The sequence below is a fragment of the Cinclus cinclus genome, chromosome 4 (genome assembly GCF_963662255.1).
Source record: "Cinclus cinclus chromosome 4, bCinCin1.1, whole genome shotgun sequence".
NCBI lineage: Eukaryota > Metazoa > Chordata > Aves > Passeriformes > Cinclidae > Cinclus > Cinclus cinclus.
Window position 1 is genome coordinate 60430411 of NC_085049.1, and position 20803 is coordinate 60451213.

The following is a 20803-nucleotide window of genomic DNA, read 5'->3' on the forward strand; positions in this document are numbered from 1 at the left end:
CTGGCCATGTTGTCAGAGCAGCATCCGCTCACTTGCCAAGGATGTGGGCAAAGCTGTGGGCATCTCTTACCCAGAGAGCAGCCTTCTCTTTGGAATCAGCTGCCCCTCTCCCCCTGCAGAGTAATTGCCTTCTGCTTAATAAACGTCTGCTTGTAATATTCTGAAACAAGGAGGCTAATCAAAGGCCCCATTCTGTGGAGCAGGGATGCTAAGTGACAAGATTAATTTCAGTAATCAAGCAGCTTAATTTGGACATTTTTTTCCCTTCTTCTGTGTTGCTGATGGAAATTGAGGCAAATCTCGTTGCGGAGAGACACTCTTTCCCTGCCTGATACCATCAACCTCCAGTACTGAAAATGCTTGTGTAGGGATGGGAGGATGGGGAAGAAAGAAGAGAAGGAAAGGGTCACATAGGACAGTGTCAGTTGATGTGTGTGGACTGCTATGAGTGATGTTTCTTGAACATCTTTCCTCTGGAAATCTCCCAAAGTGTTTTATAGACTGCATTGCAAAGGCTCTAGTCAGCACTGAAATGTAGTCATCTTGGCTGGATTGCAGTATGTCTTTGAAAGGACATAGAAATTCAGCTGGTTAGAAGACAGGCAGGCAGGCAGGAAGCTGCGATACCACCAAAGGGAAATCATTAGACATGAAACTGTGTGATGGTGTGGAACTTACCTGAAACACACCTGTGGCTCAAAGGCCTCACCCCTGCAATGAAGAATGAATTAGTCATCATCCTTCAGTGATATGGGGTGCCAAGGGTCCCTTTCCTCAGCTTGGGGCTGGTGCTGTGCATGGTTCTCACTCATCTGTCCGGCCTCTGCTGCTGCCGTCTCACCTGCCCCACGCCCACCTGTGGAACCTCACGGACGTGATGTCACTGAGCTCTGGGATCACTGCAAGCCGAGAAGCTGTGTCAGTGATCACCTGGGGGCCTCAGCCCATTTTGTCCATTCCCTGATCACAGAAGATAGTGGAGTCAGTGGATAGCGAGTGGATAGAGGGTTGGGGAAGAAATCCCAAAAAAAGTGATTTATGGTAAGGCAGGAAGAGCTGAGTTCCTGCTGTGGTGTCGTGAGGAAGCCCTCCTCCTTTAGTTACAATTTTGGCAGGGGCGCACATTTCCAATTGATGTGGCAGAACTCAGGACTGGGTAAAGCCCTTCGGAGTAGGTAAAAGTGGTGTATTTGTTGGGGGCAGTTTTGTGCTGGCCTAAGGCTGAGGTGTGTACGTGGGCAGGCAGAAGTCTAATAATAGCTATTTACTCACTCAAACGCCTGCGATCTGAGGAAGCCTGGACGGGCACCCAGAGGCTTGTGACAGAGCCCTCCAGAGCCAGCGGAGTGGCTTTAAGGGAATGACGTCCTTGCCCGAGGCGCTGAGGTTTCGGCTCTGGCAGCTTTCCATGCCGGTGTCTCCAATCCCCCTGCCGCTGTCCCCACCTCTCTGGCGTGTCCCTTCTCCTTTCACTCCCCGCGGGAGGCATCTTTAACTCGGCTGCACCCCCTGCCATCTTCTGGCCATCGATTTTTCAGGGACAATCCGTGATGTTTTCCTGACCCCCCTCCCTTTCCCTCTTCTCCTTCCACTCTCTCTCTCCCCCTCCCTCCCTCCCTCCCGCTGACTTGTTATTATGTACTGCAGCTGCCCGGAGGATTTTAAATAGACCCATAATCGCACAGCAGCTCCTCTTGGAAGTTTAAATATAACCTCCTTGTTAATCTCGCGTGTGGCAGCAGCACAGCACCTGGGGAAGGGAGCAATGGACGAGCACTAACCCGTGGCTTTGCATCAGAACCGGGAGGGCTTAGTGAAGTTATCAGGAAATTGCCTCGTTCGTTTTAACCAGAATAGTTCTGACGCTGGTGCAAGGTGCCAAAAATGATGATTTTTTTCAGCACAAAATTATTTTTTTAGTTATCATTCCAGGCATATCACAAGAGAAGGCTGCCCTGCAGCTGCCCTCCCACTTTCCCTGGCTTAGGCCAGTGTCTCAGCCCTGTTCCAGGAAAAGTCCCCCAGGAGACAGTGGGCAGCTCAGACTTCCTAAACCCTTTGCCTTCCTGCAGCAGCGTTTGCTGTTCCTGCAACAGCTGCGTGTGTTGGTGCTGAAGGAGGTGTTTCAGGGGGACACTCTGCAGCTTGCTTCTCAAATGATTTCGTGGTAACAGACTGATATCAATAGAATTTCTAGTTGATGAATTAACTGATTTACCCCTCAGACTGGAGCAGTGTTTGCTGAGCATCATAGTTCAGGGACACTACAGAGGAGCTCACAATTAATAATGGATTTTCCCAAAGGACCTGTTCTAAAAGAGCAAATCTAGTGCTCACCCGTCCATTAAATGTAGTGAGACACTTTCAAACAGGATCTGTTGCCTGTTGCTTTAAGCTAACAGGATCCCCACTCTTCCTGCATCTCAAACACAGAGATCTTCTCATACAGAGGGACCAGGGATGTGTGTGAGGGATCATGTCCTAACTAGTTCTGCTGTTTCTGGAAGGAGGATCTAGCTGGCTGTTCAGGGATGTGGGTTGTATTTCCTCCAGTCTACTGAGCTGGTGCACACCGGGAGCTTTGACACACACTGACACCAGAAGGGTTGTTTCTTTATTTTCCTCCTCTGTAAAATACAGCAATAAACCAAATCAAATCCTAACCAAACCAAATAACACTGGCCTAAAACCACAAAAATACCCCAAAGAAAGAAAACAAAACAAAAAAAAAATTGTCTTTTAATTGATGTTGAACAGTACCCAGAAAATAAAGTAGTATTTTTGATGCTGAATTATCCAACAATTCTAATAATCCAGCCATAGTAATTGCTGAGCTGGGGGACTAATTCACAACATATAATTTATTCAGTGAATTTAGCTGCTTTTTCTGATCATGGAATATCAATTGTGCAGATCACAATTTCCTCAAATTTATTTGAATTTATTTAGTGAACTCCTTGGAAAATATTTACTCTATGGATTGATACAGGCTGCTTTACTTAATTATGGTTGGTCAGAGATCTATTTGGTATTGTTTCTATTCCCTTGTTGAATGAGCACACGAGCACTTCTGTCTTGAATACTTGCACATGAACGTGGTAGATGTACACTTCTACAAGTTTTTGCAAATTTCCATAAATGAATATGCAGATAAAACTCTTATATGGGAGCACTGACAGCAAACAAACACAGACAAGCTAGGCTTAAGTGATTTTGCATTAAAAAAGTGAATTAATATTTTAAAAGGGCCTAAATTACCAGGACAAAAGTCATATTTTACTGCAAAGTAACCTAGTCGTCGGTAAACATCATCTTGAATGGCAATAATGGAATGTTGAATCATAACCTAATAATTTTCCTCTTTGCCTCTTTCTGCTCATCAGTGCAATGATTTCCTGTGGTAAAAGGAAAGCTTGGACGTTTATTGTATGAAGACTGTTTCTTTTTCAGCTGGCTGTATTCACGTGACACTTGCTGTAAATGTGCTTGTGTCCTTCACTGGGTAGTGTTTGTCTGAATGGGAGACCTGATTTTCTCACTTCCATTAATTACCTGCTTCTAACCTGTCTCCCTAGCTCCCTCTTTCCATCTCAGAAAGGATATGTAGTGTGGCTAAACTGAAACTTTCTAGATGACAGAATTGTGAATGTTTCCAAATGTTTGGCTCTGATTTATGGTGTAGAAATGTGAGAGATCACGTCCATAAGGACATTTGTGCACACGTGGGAGTAAGTAGTGCAGTGTAATCACCACAGAGTGTAACAGGGAACAAACATGAAGAACTGGACATTCTTGAGGACCACAATGTAGATGTAGGCTGAAATGTGCCAGTCTGTGGCAATGTCTTGTGAAATCTGGGACCATGCATGTAGACATGTGACTCCAGTGGTTGTTTTGGAGCCCTGGTGTGGGTAGAGCTTGTACTAAATCTTAAGGACTTGCAAAGCTGAATTTTTTTTGAGAGTCCAACTAACATATTTCTGTTTTTTTCTAAATGGTCTGGATGACTTTGCACAGTCTGCTAGTCTGCATGGAAAGATTCTTTGTTACTCCTACTAATTGATCCTAGAAACAATAGGATTATCAGTTATAAGCAAATGAAAAAAGAGAAGAGTGGGAGTATTATTTACTGATGTGATAACTGAGTCTTCAATATGAGACATCAGCATAAAAAGCAATTATATTCCTAGGCACCAGGCAGGATATTCCCTGCCAAGGCAGGAAAGTGTCAGTATCATTGTAAAACTCTCTACTGTAATTTCCTCTGTGTATAATTCTGTGTATAATTCCAGTTATTCCAATTAAAGCAAAGCAGAGCCAGAAAAGTATCTGTTTGGTAGAGAGAGGGAAGAACACATTTTACAAGAGGAGAGTAAGACAGTGTAGCTTACCTAACCTGGCAAAATGCAGTCTTAGAAAACAGAAATGTCTTCCCTCCATTAAAACAAGAGTGAGGTGAAAATACCCTGGCAGCAATAGTGCTCTTCAAGGTAAAGAGCTACTGGTAAAGGTATTGACTGGCTAGGAAAGGGCTTCAGCAGGAAGTCATCAGTACAGCAACTTTCAAATCACATGGGAAAGTGAGAAACTTAACTTCCCTACCATGAGAGCATTATTGGTTCCTGAAAAGAGTACTATGGAAAGATTCTCTGGGAAACTGTGGCTGGGACATCCCTCCCAGACTGCTGTTTCTTAATTATATCAAACCCCATGTACAGGCACTCTGTTCTTCAGATTTAAAAGGACCTTAATTCACTTTAGTTCAATTTTCTTCTAAGGGTTGCTTTAATTTGGAAGAACTGTGTCCATTCAAGGCTAATGTGATTTAATGAATTCATGCTAAACTCACAATTTAAGTTAATTTGGATTAATTTTCCCAACTGTTTCTCAGCAGACAACCCTTAAGACATAGTAAAAATGGCAAAGAAATCTTGAACAGTCCTGCTTGTGATGCAGTTCTAAACTGGAAAGCAGATTTTCTGACTGCAGAAGTCCTGAAGAAACATCTGGCCATGTCTAACATGCTTCTCCCTGGGGAGGAGCTGAGGAGGGTGCAAGCTCCCAGGCCCAGTGTCCCAGCTGTTCTCTGGTGTTCTCCTTTCCTACCGTGTGGGCCAAGCAGAGCAGCCTGGTTGATATCCTTGTTTGGAAAGAGTGTTAGTGCTGTCCCACGGGAAGGTGGGCTCTGTGGGACAACCTGTTCTGAAAGGTGGAGTTGGGTGTGCTTTGTGAATAGCATTTGGCAGGAGATCCAGGGGAGTGCAGGCTGTTTGGCTGTGTGCTACCTGCACATAGAAAAAAAGACCTTATTTTAATTCCCTGTACCGCACACCATTGCTTATGCTTGCCAGCTTCTAGGAAAGAAAACGCAGTTCCCTGTAATGCTGTTCTAAGGGGTTTACAGCTCAGCTGTGACGGGAGGTATTATTTCTGTCACCGCTATTAGTTGGCGCATCTTTATTTGCCTCTTTCTGGCTGGCACATGGTGGGTGGGAAATGTGTGAGCCCTAATCTATCGGGCTTGCGAAGGTGCACAGAGGGTCACTGCTGGCAGCCCTGGCCGTGGAGGGCAGCGGCAGGAGGATTTAGCGGGGTAGAGCACGGAGCGCAGCGCGGCTGCTGCGGGAAGGGACCGTGATGCCGTGGCTCTGCACGTTGCCATGGAAACAAAGCTGGAATCCTTAATCGGGATGCGTGTGGACGTGAACCCACCGTCTGCTGTCCTTTTGGCCTCACCTCCCGCTGCCCCAGTCCCAGCGTGGTTGAGACTGTCCTGTGCCAAGTGGGTGGGAGGGGAGCTGGTGTGGAGGGAGCCTGTGGGTCTGAGGGTGCAGAATGGTCCAAGGAGAAAAGGTTAAAAGTTGTTCCCTGGGTCCCGGGAGTGGAAAACACCTCCGTTGAGGTGGTGGGGGCAAAGGGAGCCTGAGGAGCAGGCAGCAAGGGTAAGTCTTCCGTGGCAGCTGTGGTGGGAAGCGCTCTGAGATGTTGGGGTGTCTAGACACTGCAAGAAGGGAGTGAGTCTTGAGAAGGTCATCGCTACATGGCATCATGTGTACATACATACATGGCACCTTAGATAGCACCCAACAGGCGAGCTCCAAGAATGGTACAATTGTATCATCACAAATTTTGTTTAGGGACCATACTGAAACCACTTTGCAGCTTCAAGGACCCAAGGCAGTACTTCTGCAAGTTGTTGCTGTACCTTACTGTCTTTCTAGGTTATTCAGGTTAGCTCTGGCATTTCTGAGGTAGGGGTGTGGCATTATACAATATAGACATGGTTCTGAGAAGTCTGAAAATGTGAGGAGGCTGTTGCTGGGGAATTAAAGGAATTGCATAGTGCACTTAAAACAAGCTTATGCAAAAATGTGTGAGCAGAGAGATCTCACTGAATTTATTCCCTCTGCACTGTGAGCATCAGTTGAGAAGAAAAATTTGCTAAATGAAAATCTTTTCAGTTGTAGTACCTAGCTCAATCAATATCTAGAGGAGAGCATTTCAGGGAAACCTAGAAGCTGTAGCAAAAGCTCTTGACACCTCAAGAGGCAATAATCTGCCTTCTGAATCCATAAAGACTGCAAGATAACTGATAAACTCTGAGGAAGTGGTTTGGTGCAAGCTGTAGGATGAAAGGTGTCGCCCACTTGCAGTCCTGAAAAATCCCCTACCAAGATTCACCATCTATGGTGATATGTCCATATCCCAGCAGGAAGGATTATGACCAGCCTGCTTAAAGTCCTCCTGACGCTTCTGTCTGAAATGCTGTTCAAGTTTAGACTGTAAACTTTCACAGCATCACTGTGCCCTGTTAAAATACTGCTGTCAGGGTTCCCAGAGAACTGAGGACTTCCTTTGTCCAAGTCCAAGATTCACAACTGACTTTGTGTAAGGAAGCAAACTGCCCTGAGAAGGACTGAGTCCTACACTGGGAGACCTTGTATAATTAATCTCTCTTGAAACAGACGTGCTGGTGCTTATGGAGGGAAATGAAAATCTTCTGGGGACCCAAAAATTGATGTATAGCAATGAAACGCACAAATAACCAATGGGCTGTGCAAAGCCCCCCTGCCTCCTCCCCCCTCCCCCCCCAAAGATAACTGAAGGGGAACGCACAACCCATGATTTAGGATCCTTAGACCTTTATATAGGAATAGAATATGGACATTGTAAAACATACAAATATGTAAAAATGTTGCTTGCTTTTTCTTCCTTGGATATCCTGGAGTTACAGTATAAAGAGAGATTCTGTAGGCAGGCCAGTGAGGGATACATGGAAAGTCCATGTTTTTCCACTGATGAATAGAGAGGTTCATCCATAGTCTAGTGCAGAATGCACAGGAAGCCTGACCATATTTTCACTTCCATTTAGAAACTATGATAACACTATGAAGTTACTGGGTTTAGCCTGAGGAGCAAAAGCACAGAGATCTACTGTCAGCCCTTAGAAACTGCTGGGTGACATAACGAGAGCAGCTGGACACCAAATGAGCTGTACAACACTAGGTTGATGTTTTCCATGCAGTGTGCTTCGTTCACTGAGCTTGCCCAGTCTGCAAGGCTGCATGCCTTGAAGAGCACCGACACCAAGATAATAAACATACATTGTTCTTCAACCCTGCTCCTTCTACTCTTAGCACACAGAAGAGGAGAATGTCCTCTGAGATAGAGGGTGTACAGCTACTGCTGCAGGCTCCTACGCAGTGCAGACAAATGCCTAGTGTAGGGATGTACACATCCTGAAGGCACTGAGGTAATGAAAATGTTGAGCTCCTTGCACTAGCCACCACTCTTGAAGGAAATTTTTTTTTCATCTCAGTACTTCTCACGAGGAAATATTCAGAAGTTTTATATGAAAAAGAGAAAAAAACTCCCTTCCTACTGGCAAAAAAATTATCTTGAAACTAGATGACCAGAGTGATGTCTTTGTATCAGCTTTCGGGATTGCTTAGCTGCACCCTGAAATAAACCTTCCTGTGGCTAAACCCTACCCAGAAATATTCCCTCTTATGACCTACCTAAAGAAAAAGGTATTTTTGTTTTTATTTTTTAACACAGATCTTCTTGATGTATATTAGTTACATGACTACTTGCCTCTGTGGAAGGTGAGTCCTGAAGGACTGTATTGTCACAAAGATTTAAGTCTGTTAAAAGTATGTCTTGGGTGTTTTCACCCAAGGTTTCACCCAGGGTTTGAAGGCATCTGTCTTCCTCTGGGCTGTGACCAGGGCTGTGTAGTGAAGCAGCCTGTGTAAACGCTGGCTTCTCTCTGAGAACACTAACCAGAGGCTTAATTAGCTCTGAATTCATGTATGGTGATGCAGACACTGCTCTTCAGTAAGTCTGGGCTGCACCACCACCTGATTTCATAGGGATCATTGTCAAATGCTAATCCACTTTGGGTGCTGCCAGCCTGCAGTGGAGTGTAGCTCATCTCATACTGGAGATGAGACGCTTTGCCTGTCTTGAGACATCCTGCCTGGAATTGCCTTTGTGCACATGAACATGTGTATGTCTATACACACACACACCTGCATGCAGTGAGAAACCAGGAGTGCAGGAAGACAGAAAGTGGCTTGGAGTGATACAAAGAGGAAGTTAAGACAAAACACTACAGCCCATGGTTCTTTCCTTGCAGCCAGTGCAGTGCTGGACATGACCCTTTGTTTTCTCCCCTCGTATGGTCATTTGTTCATCTTTTGTCACAGGCCCTGGCCAGGTGGTGCTCAAAATGAATAGCTCATTTTTCCCCTGCTTGCTGTGGCCCCTGCTGATGCTTCCATCTACTTTCCACCCCCCCATCATGCTGGAGTGTGTGGTTAAGAAAGAGGACAGACAGGAGATGCCAGAAAACAAGACACATGAGCTTTGCCTTTGAATCAGTCAAAGAGTTATTTCCATACCTAACACATCTCACTCTGGCTTTTATTCTCTTAGATGCTTTTACTGTTATTTTTAATGACCAGCAGAGGCAAATTCTTTTGCTGCTCTATCATTCCTTTTCTTTGCTGTGTTGATCCTTGACAGAAATCTCAGTGTCTCATGTGCGTGTGTGATCTTGAAAAAGATATGGCAGTTCAGTCTCAGCCTTGGGTTTGGTTTAAAAAAGTACAAAGCCTAATATAGATAGAAAAATTTGAATTCAAGTACAAAATGTATCTTATTTATTATGCTGCTGCTTTCAAGTTATGTCAAGGGCATTTTGAATATATAGATATATATTAATGTGCAGGTAAGTATAGAAAGAACCTGAATTCAATTATGTGCTTCGGCACAGAGTGAAGCTGACTGGAAATGGGCTTCTTGACTTTCATTGTCCAAGCAAAAAAAATACACAAAACTGAAACTTGTATCACCCTTATTGCAAAGTCAGGCAGACCAATTCCCATTTTCAGATCCTCTTCATCAAATCCTGAGGAGTGTAAATGTTCACGTGCTTAGATCATGGAAGTGGATAGAATGGTCCTTGCAGCACCAATCACTGTTGCAACTGTGAATATTAAGTACTTCAGGAACTGTGGGGAAGATTTCAGGCTCTAGCTCTACAGGTCTCCTGTGGTCTCCAGTCTTTTACCAAGAACAACTTCCAATTCCTCTGAGTTCAGAAATGGCTGTTCTGTCAATAGAGAGTTTGCCATAATTTCTGCCTCAGTCTCATAACAACAAGAGCTGTGAAAAACAGCTATTAATCATCAGGGCAAAGAAAAGGAATGGAAGAGCTATGATCCCAAACAAAAATAATAGAAAAAAAATGCAGCAGCTGTGGATTTGGCAGAAGATGCCACATATGTTTGGATGGGCATATGTGCATGCAGGAGACTACATGTATTTGTGAGTGTTTTTATCTGTAAAGCTGTAGAAAACTTTCTATTGAGTTTTTGAGACTTAATAGATGGGAGCTCAAGAAGATTTGAGAAGGGAACTTCTTTCCTGTCTAAAATCTGTGCAAATAACTCCATTGGTCTCAGAGTTTCCAGTGGGGATGAGGAGAATCAATAATCATTTAAAACTTTGTGAATCAATTCGATAAGCAAGACAGACATGACAGCAGCTCCCCAACAGGGGCACTCCTCACTGGTTGGTTAGGAAGGAGAGCTGGGTGGAGAGAAGGTAGGTGCAGTTTTCATTCATCCTGGAACACAAGAAGTAACTATGTCCAAAGCCAGCTCTAATGGGCATCAGGTCTTTAATCATATTGAAATCCTTAGTATTTCAGCCAAGGACTCTCACAACACAGTTCAGTGATACAGGAACTTTCCAAAGCAGGGAACTTGTCCAGAGGCCTGGTCCAATGGGTCAGGGATCCATCTTTTCCTCAGACTTGGAGAGTCCCCAGCTAGACCTAATATCAAAATAAGGGTCAACAGGATGGTGCAGGCTGGGATTTGAACTAGTTAGCTCTCCTGATTTGGCAAGTCTACTGGACACGAGCTGGAGCTTCCACACAGTGCTGATGAACAGATGCCTGAGGGCCAGTGCATGGTTTCTGTGCCTCCTGTTGCCTGGTGCAGACGTACACATTCTGTGCTAATGAGACAGCTGCTTGCCAGCAGCATGTCCAAACAAAAATGGAACAGCATACTGTTTATTCATTTTATGCCCAGATTATTTCATCCTGTTCTGAACGTATAAGGCAGGGGTAAAATTTCTCTTAAAAGCACACAGAGCTGCCTTCTTGCCTGGTATACAGAGCAACGATTTGACACTCGTCCTGTCCCAGCCCTTGCTGTAAAACACATGTTGAAGTGAACTGAGGCGAGTTGGGTTTGGGAGATTTCAAGGCAAGAAGGAGCTGTACTCTGAGCGAGCAGCACCTCCTTTCCAAAGTGATGGAATCTGATCTGGAGGGTGCGGTGGAGAGAATCGTGGGTACTCAGGGTCTCAGAAAGCTGTGAGTGTGAAATGGCTGACTGCTTACTCGCAAGCTCAGGAGGAGAAAAGGTGGGCTCCCTTCTTTCCGAACGGCCCCTCTGTCCCTCTCCCATCCCGAGCATCTCTGCAGTCCCAGCAGGCTGCCGGGGGATGAGCCCCGCGCTGTGACTTGGGTCGTGACGCACAGCCCCAGTCTTCGCAGCTCCTGCGCTGAAAGGCCGTGCCTCCCGTGCCGTGCCGGGCCGTGATGTGCTGTGCCCCCTGTACCGTGCCCCCCGTGCCGTGCCATTCCGTGCCGTGCCGTGCCACAGCGCTGGCGGTGCGCTGCCTCTCGGCGGGATGCCCGCGGTCCGGAGTTTGCGGCATTCGGTGCGCGCTGTTGTCAAGGAAACTTCACCGCCGAACTGGGACCACGGCCGTGGGGCAGTGGTTTCCACCTCTGTCTCTCTCTTTCTTTTTTCTTTTTCTTTTTTTTTTAATTTATTTTAAAATTTCTTTTTCCTTTGGGATATATTCAGAATATCAGTTATGACTCTCTTAGAGAAGAGGCAGGCAGGTATGAGGTAATGGGAAATCTGGAGTCTGTGCAATCTAGTCAGATCTCGGCTCTTGGTTTTGTACATTTGCTGAAGAGCTTTCCTGTTTTAAGTGAGCATTTTGTTTTTCCTTCGAGTAACAGAATTGCCCGTTTGCTGCTGTCCAGGATGGATGAGGCTGAAGCCTTTTATTGCTCCTTGCCTTAAGGAAAGCAGAGGGCACATCTACACAGACTTTGCATGCAGCTGCTCACTCATTTGTACTCTGAGGCAAGCCAACTCTGATCCAAATAATATGAAAACTACATAATGTGTTAAAAATTATCTAAACTGGTTTATAATACCAGTCTACTAGAAAAGATTAAATCCTGTTACAGTATTACTTTAAACTGACTGCCTTACTTCAGCTGCTGTCTGTCTATCCTGGAGTATAGGTAGAGCCAACTCCACTCGGTCCATAAAGGCTGACTAGACCTTAGCCTCATCAGGACTGCAGGTGTCATCTGTTAGGGCAGATAAAACATCTAACAGCTTAGCCTACAGAAGGTTAATTATTAAATAAGCCAGGCAGAATTTGAGAGAAAGGGGGTGTCACTACTTTATCAGAGAAGAAGAATAGAGGCACTTAACACCTCCTGACCTGTCCACAGCTGGATCATAGTGAGAAGAGATCTTAAGCTCCTAAGAGGATCAGAGGGCATTGGATGCAATGCTGAACTTCCAGGACTTATCTAAATTGACTCTGTGAACCTTTGGAGGTTCAGCTCATATGAAGGTTTGCTCATAACAACAGACCAAAGGTATACTTGATGAAATGAGAGAGCAGTTAATTTAGAAACAGTAAGAAGAGATAGTATTTCACCCAAGATAGTTGATTTAAGAAATTTATTCAATGACATTTTGCCAAATACTGTGACTGGACTTTTTAAAAAGTGCTGGATAGTTTTATGGCTGCTATTGATTAATAAGGCTATACCAATGACATCCCATTCAGCTTACAGTCAAAATTCAGTCCTTAGTCTGGAGGGTAAGACAGCCAGAAAAGAAGAGCCAGGAAAACACCATGATGTAATCAGATAGATGAGTAATGGGGCAGTCTGACTTTGATTTGTTTTGGGCTGGCAATGTCAAGATATTAAGCCAGCCTAGTGGGCTTCTCTAAGTTGGGACAGGGAAACTGGTCCTGGGCTGTCCAAACTGCCTGCATGCTATAACGTCACCTGGTGGGTGGAATCTACTCAGCATGGCCAGTGCTCTAATCTGTCCATGTACTTTTGTCAAACAAGGAAATACACACCTACGGAGGTGAAAATGGAAATGTAACAGACCTGGTGGGTAAACTGTTTGTCCTGGCAGCTTGCTAACTGCCATTTCTCCTCTGTGGAAAAATGCTGGCATCCATGTATGATGCTCTAAGAAGCTGGTACAACATACCATCATTTATTAACCTGCTTTTACCAGTCATTGTTTATGAAATTCACAAATTTTACACCCTCTCCTTAGCCAAACAACTGAATTTCTCGAAGTTGTGTGTATCAGACACTGGCCTTGGTGTTTGCCTCTTTCATCTTTTTAATTAGCTGCATGTGATATAGAGTGAAACAATACCAAGATCAAGATTACAGAATCTAGGTTATCTTGTGTTTCCTCTGTTGCAAAGTCTTTGAACAAATTATTTCTGCAGACCCAAAAGTGGAAATCACTTAGCTGTTTTCAGCCCTTGAGTCATCTTTAATTGGAGGCCTTTTTGTTGCAGCTCTCAGAAACTTCTTGGTGCTGGAGCACTTGGACTGTTGCCCCTGGGTTAGGGCTCTGCAGCAGATCTGTTGCCCCTGCTACAGAAAGATTCATGTCCAATCCATGACTGGGATCTGTGTATATGATGAAACTTATATGTGTAGTAATGTCATTATAATGTGAATTTGGTATATTTGTTATCATTTACCAAGGCAATAATTGAACTGTGCCAACAATTCTCGATTCTTCATTGCAATTACTAGCCATCAGGGATTGTGGCTTCCAGAGAAGACCTGGAGGGTCAACAACTATTCTCCTAATTAATTTATCACAGTGTATCTGTCTGCCTTTTTATCAGTGGCAACGTTGAACTGGGTCTCTAGCTATCACTCATCCACCAATTTTGTAACCAGTTGTAACCATCAACTCTGAGCTATGTATCCTTCTGTCAAATAAGTCTAGTGTGTTCAGTAATTATTACAAGAACAAGGGAGGGAACTGATAAATGATATGGTTATATAAACCACATTTGTTCATCTAACAAATTTGAACTTCCCTCTGATGCCACATTTCCAAGGCAGCTTGGAGGATTTTCACTAAGAATGGTCCACTCATCAGTGAATCAGAACATGGGAAAAGGATTGCAGGAGGTCATCTGCCATACAAGTGAAAATAATTAGTAACCCAGGGAACCAATTTCAGTAAAACAGGAAAGTTTTGAAATCCTATTAAATAGTATAAACTAGGCAGAGTCATTAGGAAATGACATATTCCAATGTGCTCCAACTTTATGTTAAATAGGTTTTGCTGTGAATGTATTTGTAGTAATCTGAGTGTGTACATGTGTGTGAGATGCAGATATTCTGTTTCAGATGCCAATTCCACCAGGAGAACATAATATTAGGTCTGTAGTCTCCCCATGTTCAGCATAGTCCCTACTGCAAGCATTCAAGAAAGGACTAACACAGCATGATACAGCACGTAATATAAAAGCCAGAGTTTTATTGTATTGAGTTGTTGAAAACTAAATAAAAAAATTAAATTTAAAGAGCAAAAACCAAATAGACAGAGGATCCTGACTGTAGGCTAGCCTGAGGCAGTAATGGATTTGTGGTAGGATAAGCAGAAGTAAATGAACACTTAAGCAACAAAGATCCTGATTTCCTGTCAGATATGTTATAACAAACGGGACTCAGACATATATGAAACTTAATTATTAGACATTGAACTGTTGTGGCATTTTCTACCATGAGCAGTAAAACTCCCAGTGAATCAAGTATCCCACCAGGACTGTGAAAAATAGGTACACAGTGGTGTCTCAGTTTTGAAGGATAGAAATACATAGGCAGGGAAATGAAAACCTGTGTTTTCCCAGAAATTATTTGGTTCTTGCTCACTCCTTTCCCCCTTTCTCCCCCACCCCTGCAAATTGTGTGTTAAACAGGACTGAAATCTAAACAAGAGGCAGTGCTGTGTGATCTGGCTGTTGGTCATAGAGTAATTTTGCAAATCAAGACTGTGCTAAAGATTCATAAAGAGCTTTTCTTCTAGATCAGGAAAATAAGAGGGCTTTGGAAAGTGACAGTGGCCTGAGTCATTAGGACCTGATAGGATCCCTTCTGCGAGCTGGAAAGGAAGGGCAGAACCCAGTTGTTAAATTATGGCTGTGCAGGAAGCCTAATGAAGCAGCAAATGGGGTTAAATATACAGATGTTCCCAAAAGCCTAATAAAAAGGGGGCTACTAGCTTGGCAGCACAAATTGCATTTGTCCTGCACCTGTGTGGACACAGAAGAGTAGGGCATTTGCAATGACATGGTGTATTTCTCAAAATCCTGGAAGCAAACAGGTGCTCTGAACTTGCTCCTTCCTCAGATTCCTTGTGCACAACTTGACACACTTTGCCTTTGTGGGGTCTGGCACTTTGACTGAAGCTAAAGGAGCTTGCCACCTGTGGCAAAAATGTGTTTGTGGACCAGCCACCACAGCGGGGAGCACAGAACCAGATTACATTCAGGTAGGCTGCACAGAGGAAACATAGCATGCTGATCTCCTCACTTGCCAAGTCACCATTCAACACCATGGCTCAGTGGAAGGCTGGCCAGTTCCTCACCATGAGTGGACCACTGCAACTGTTTTTGGGGATCTTTCATTCCCTGCTTTGTGGATGATTCCCCAGTCTGCCCCCTGCCAAGAAGCAGTTTTGCTCTGGATTGTAAGATGCTGTTTGTAAGGCAATAATTGTATTTGTTTGCCTGGGGAATCTAGAGTGCCTGTTAGGAACTAACTTGTGAGAAAAGCTCCCTGGAGACCTCTCCTGCCACATCTGAGGTAAATGGCTCATTAAATGGCAGTGATTGGTTTCAAATGGTGCAGCTGGAGGAGGGCTCTTGGGAGAGTCACCTGCAGCCTTGATAAGGACTCACATCTTCAGTGAGGTGTGGGTCAGACCTGGCCTGGTCTGAAGAAGTTAGAAGCACTGGTGATATCACTTGGTTGTTCTCTAAACCTTGTCCTACCTCTGCAAACCCTCTTCCATCCACCTAGGAACTCACTAGCCACCAGTCTCCAAGAAGAGTCTTCATGGTGAGTGTGTTCTGTACCTTTACCGTGTGGAATCCAGCCTTCTTATTTGAAGGGTTAAACGTGCAGGAGGAGGAGGCAATACTTGTCCCAGCATCTGCAAACTTGGAGCAGATTTTCTGTGGGAAGCCATCTGTCAGCTGGGGAGTAGTGCTGTGTCAATTGATCAGCTCCACCTCCAGCTCAGCTCTGCAAACTACAGATCCCTGACCTTGTAGGTGACAGTGGGGGAGTACTGGGATCTCTGGAAGCTTTGAGATCCTGTAGTGGAGCCTCTGCTCTTTCAGACTGTGTGAGGGACACCCTGCAGCATCTTGCTGTCTCTTGCAGCAGGTAGCGATGGAAAGCTTGAGCTTGCAGGTGAAGGGGCTGCAGGAGAAAAAGAAGCTTTTTCCTCTAGCCAGGGGGTTTTACTTTATGTGGATGATGTGCAGTGTAAGGGACTTCTGATTAAAACTTGACCTATGCCTATCCCAGACTTAACTTCGTCTCCCAGTGGCAATGCTGAACTGTGTTTTGGCTGTTTCAAGGTAAAAAAAGAAGGTGGAAAGTATGAAATTTCTTTAGGAGAAAAATAGGAACTTATAATGTTCTGTAAAAAGCTCACAGTGTCTGGAAGGGTAAAATACTCTTTTTTTGGTTTTAGACTGTAATAAAACAATAATGATTCTATAGGGTATACATGTGTAAAAATGGTAAATCCACCTTTGATCTATCTCCTAATTTAAAAACTTTCACTGTGACACTACAGTGAGGTCAAATTCATACTCTGATAGCCCCACTGTTTCGTATCAGTTCAGCTCCTTCTCTTTTTTCCTCAACTTTTCATCACACATGCCCAAAAACAAGATTTGGAAGAAAATTGTAGATTTTGGACATTTTTCTTAGTTTGCTTTTTGTCCACTCAAAAAGGCAGTGACTGAGATTTCCATCCAACTCTATCAGCAATTCTCATGATTTATTATGAGAGGGACACTTTCTTCTCTACTATTGACTGTCCTTCCTTCTTCACTCCTCTCTGAGTGCTGAGTTGCTTAGGGAATGAAGAACATTTGGCTACTGGGGTGATTAAGTGCCAAGAGACATTTTGGCAAACCAAAATCTGGACTGGCTTGCACCTCCTTAATGCTCTCATTTTGAATATAAGTTGCCCCTTCTTGCTGCTTCTGTAATAGAAATGCCAACAGTTGCTCTAGAGCAATTATTGCATTCACAGACAAGTGGCCTGTGGTGTTTGATTTAAAGTGGGGTGCTTCCATTTCTCAGTGTAGTGGGATTGTTTCGCTGGGTTGTGGTAAAGCTATCTATTTGGTGTATTGATTTTTGATGTTCTGATACACCCTTGTTAGTGAGGAGCTCTGAATTTTCTCCCTGAGTCTTTTGGGGCTGAATTCCCTTCGACAGTTAGGTGGTGCACTCATGTGGAACAAACTGTCAGCAGGCATTTTAGCTTGACCCTGTTTAAATCACTGGGATGGCATTACCTCCTGCACCTTGCTATCATGCCCACTAACTCCTGAGACTGTGTGTATGTAGCCTTGAAATAGTAGTGGATTTACCATCTTTTGTCCCCTGTTTGTCACTGAAGAAACAACCAGACAAGACTTCCAGATGCTGTGTGTCAAATGTTCCTGCAATTCAATAACCAGACCCTTCAGATCTTGGACTCTCTGCTGGAAATGGTGAAAAATTGCAGTCAATTCACAGGCTCTTATGCCTAAGTGTAGAAATGGTCTTGTTAAACTTAATATAAAAATAAATACTAGTCATTGGTGTAGCTGTCTTGCCTTTTCATGTTGCACAAGTCTTCGCACTCTAGCATTCAGTTTGCTACAAGTGGCTTTCAAAGGCACAGTACAATGAAGGGTGTTGGAGATGCTTGTTCAGGAGTTTTTCAGATTCTGGCAGATGCTGTGACAATAGTTTAATTTTTCCTCTGTCTTTTCTAATTTTCTGCATAAGCTTCAGAGACAAAGTATCTTTTTATTTGAAGAGTAAGTTCTTTTCCTGAGCACAGTTCAGAGAGAAGGGAGTGAATTCCAGTGATAAAAAATATAAGATGTTTTCCATGTATTGAGCACCTCCAGTTGCTGCTCCTGCTTTTTTTTTTTTTTTTTTTTTTTTTTGTTGTTGGTTTTGTTTTTTGTTTTTTTTTTTTAAACTGGTCTTCAGTTTGTTTCTGTCATCTTTTCATTTTTTCTTTTTGAATACATTTATTTTTCCACTAAGCTAAGAGCAGCCCTAAGAGAACCTTCACATGTAGGTGGTGAGCTGTATGGAGGAAGTGAGGAAGTGAACAGTTTAATCACCAAACCTCCTAAGAGAGGCATGGGGATCTGGGAGCAAGGACTCTTTTGTATAGGATGTGACCCATAAGGAGCTCAGGAAAGAGATAGGCTGGGTATGGGATCAGACCTTTACTGCAGGGGTTGTTTGTTTTTTTTTTTTCCTTTTTTCCTTTTTGGAGTTGCTGAGCTATAGCATATTTTGTCAATATAGGAAGTGGCTATAGGTAATCAAAACCATGACTAAAGGATGAATGGATGATTGATGAACTACATCCCTGCCGAAAAACAGCTTTACCTGCCAGGTTGTAGGAGACTTAATTTGGTAGAGAGCTGTTCTAAATGTTACTATCTTGAAGTAATATCTTGAGGCACAATTAGTTTTCCCAGGTCTCAGACTCCTGAGTACATCTTTTTCTATCTCTGGTCCAGTTTTCCAGGCTTATTAAAAGAAGGTGGGGCTGTTCTCATTCCTTAAAGTGGTGTTTGGATTTGGAGAACTTTCTTATTATAATGGGAATCTCTATACAGACAGATGTAATTTAATTCTTGGTTTTTCTTCTTTTTTTTCTTTTTAATTTGTGCTTGCGTTTTTTTATGATCTAATCCTATCTACAGAAGTCAGCAGGAGTTTGCAAATGATTTTAAAAGATAGAAGATGAATCCCTAAGGGACTGTATTGGCAAATACTTTTTTCCATTCCTTTCCTTTGTGAATTGGGCAAAAGCAGGGATTTGCATTTTTCTGGATCTGTCATGAATTGAAAGCCTGGTATCTGGTGAAGTCCCAGGACAAAAATGATTTACACTATGCTATTGGAGAACTGAGATCTGTATAAAGCTCCCTTGGAGTCTTTGAGGTTGTAAAGTGGTACAAGTTCTGATTTCTGCAAAGATGAACGTAGTATGGTAGAAGGATACGAGAGCAATACCAAGAGAAATACTGAGCTGACATTTCTCTAAAACATGGTGTCAACAAACCTCATCATAGTTTAGAAATTTGTTTTATTTTAATGTATTTTATTTTATTCTGAGATTGAGCCTTCACAGTTGTACTGAGAACCATACAGAACTCTGTGCTGCTGCTTGCTTTGAGAGGAGCTAGCAGTAGAGATTGTCAGAGCTATTTGTATCCAGTGATTTTGCCTACTCTATTTTTACTTTGGTCTGGATACTCAAACCGGAGTGACTGTCCCAAACTCAGTATCAAAATGACTGTCCCAAAAATCAGTATCGAAACTGCTGTGTATCCTGTTTTTATGCTATATAAATTTATGATAATCCTGTGATTAAAGCTCTTGATTTCATGGAAATGTTTTGAACATACTCTGTTTTTCTGTCCTCTCTGTCTGCTAGAATCAGGCCTAACAGTTGAAACCTTTAAGTAATTTTGGCAACCTGCCTTTAAAAATAAAGTAAGGACATCTGGTCATAAAAAGAATTTCAGTTCCTTCTCACTTACTTCACTTAAATTTTAAAAAGTTAAAAATCTTTAAGCTCTGGCCAAGATATGAAGTAAGATTTTGACTGTGTGCCTACCTCTTTATGTTCAATGGATTGACTAGGAATGCCATTTATTTGACCTATCCTTGTTTTCTTTTTTTCTCTTTTCCTCTCTTTGACTTCCTATTCTAGGATGAGTCATCCATGTTCTTCCAGTTTGGCCCATCAATAGAACAGCAAGCTTCTGTCATGCTCAACATCATGGAAGAATACGACTGGTACATCTTCTCCATTGTCACTACTTACTTCCCTGGGTACCAGGACTTTGTGAACAAGATCCGCAGCACCATTGAGCACAGCTTTGTGGGTTGGGAACTGGAGGAGGTCCTTCTGTTGGACATGTCCCTGGATGATGGGGACTCAAAGATCCAGAACCAGCTCAAGAAGCTCCAAAGCCCTGTTATCCTCCTCTACTGCACAAAGGAAGAGGCCACCTACATTTTTGAGGTGGCCAACTCAGTGGGTCTGACAGGCTATGGTTACACGTGGATCGTGCCCAGCCTGGTGGCAGGGGACACAGACACAGTGCCATCTGAGTTCCCCACCGGGCTCATCTCTGTCTCATATGATGAATGGGACTACGGTCTTCCTGCCAGAGTAAGGGATGGAATAGCCATAATCACCACGGCTGCTTCTGATATGCTGTCTGAACACAGCTTCATCCCTGAGCCCAAGAGCAGCTGTTACAACACCCAGGAGAAAAGGATTTACCAGTCCAACATGCTCAACAGGTAAGGGAAAGAGCTGGGCCAGCTGTACAAGAGGGTGGTCAAAAATGACCTCTGACACTAGGATATTTCTGCTAGGGCATGTGGTGCTTTGGGACAGCTGATGGTGTTGGCCAGAACCTGGGCATGGGGAGGAGAACTGAGGGTGGGACCCCCATTGCTGTGCATCACGAGTGCCAGTGTTGTCACCCCCTCAGAAAGCCTTCATACAGCACAGAGGGCAAGTCAGCATGAGGAAAAGGAATAATGAAGGCACAGTGCAACAATTTGAGTGTGCCCCTCAATGCACAAATTTTTGCTTTCATAACAGCTCTGAGCTTTTTGGGGTGTCTTTGCATGACTGGGTCTGCAGCTCTCAGGTGGGTTCTTGCAGCAAGCAATGGGAATGTTTGTGTTGAAGTCTAGAAAGCACCAGCTGCTGTTCCAGGCACTAGCACTATGTGAACAGGTGTCCTTTATAGGTGATGGTTGTATAACCTACCTGGAATAGTTTCATATTGGTTGTCTGAACACCAAGTGTCCTTCTGCTGTTCATTAGCCCTGAATTACAGAATAGAGAGA

The 20803-nt window shown here is 43.6% G+C and overlaps 1 protein-coding gene across 1 annotated transcript in view; it reads left to right on the top strand.

The window, feature by feature from the left end:
• GRIN2B (glutamate ionotropic receptor NMDA type subunit 2B) overlaps positions 1-20803 on the top strand; it is a 168678-nt gene that overhangs the window by 29817 nt on the left and 118058 nt on the right. Inside the window, exon 2 of the mRNA XM_062492275.1 lies at positions 19647-20245. Within this exon, the coding sequence (XP_062348259.1) occupies positions 19647-20245 (599 nt within the window). The remainder of the gene's footprint in view (positions 1-19646; positions 20246-20803) is intronic.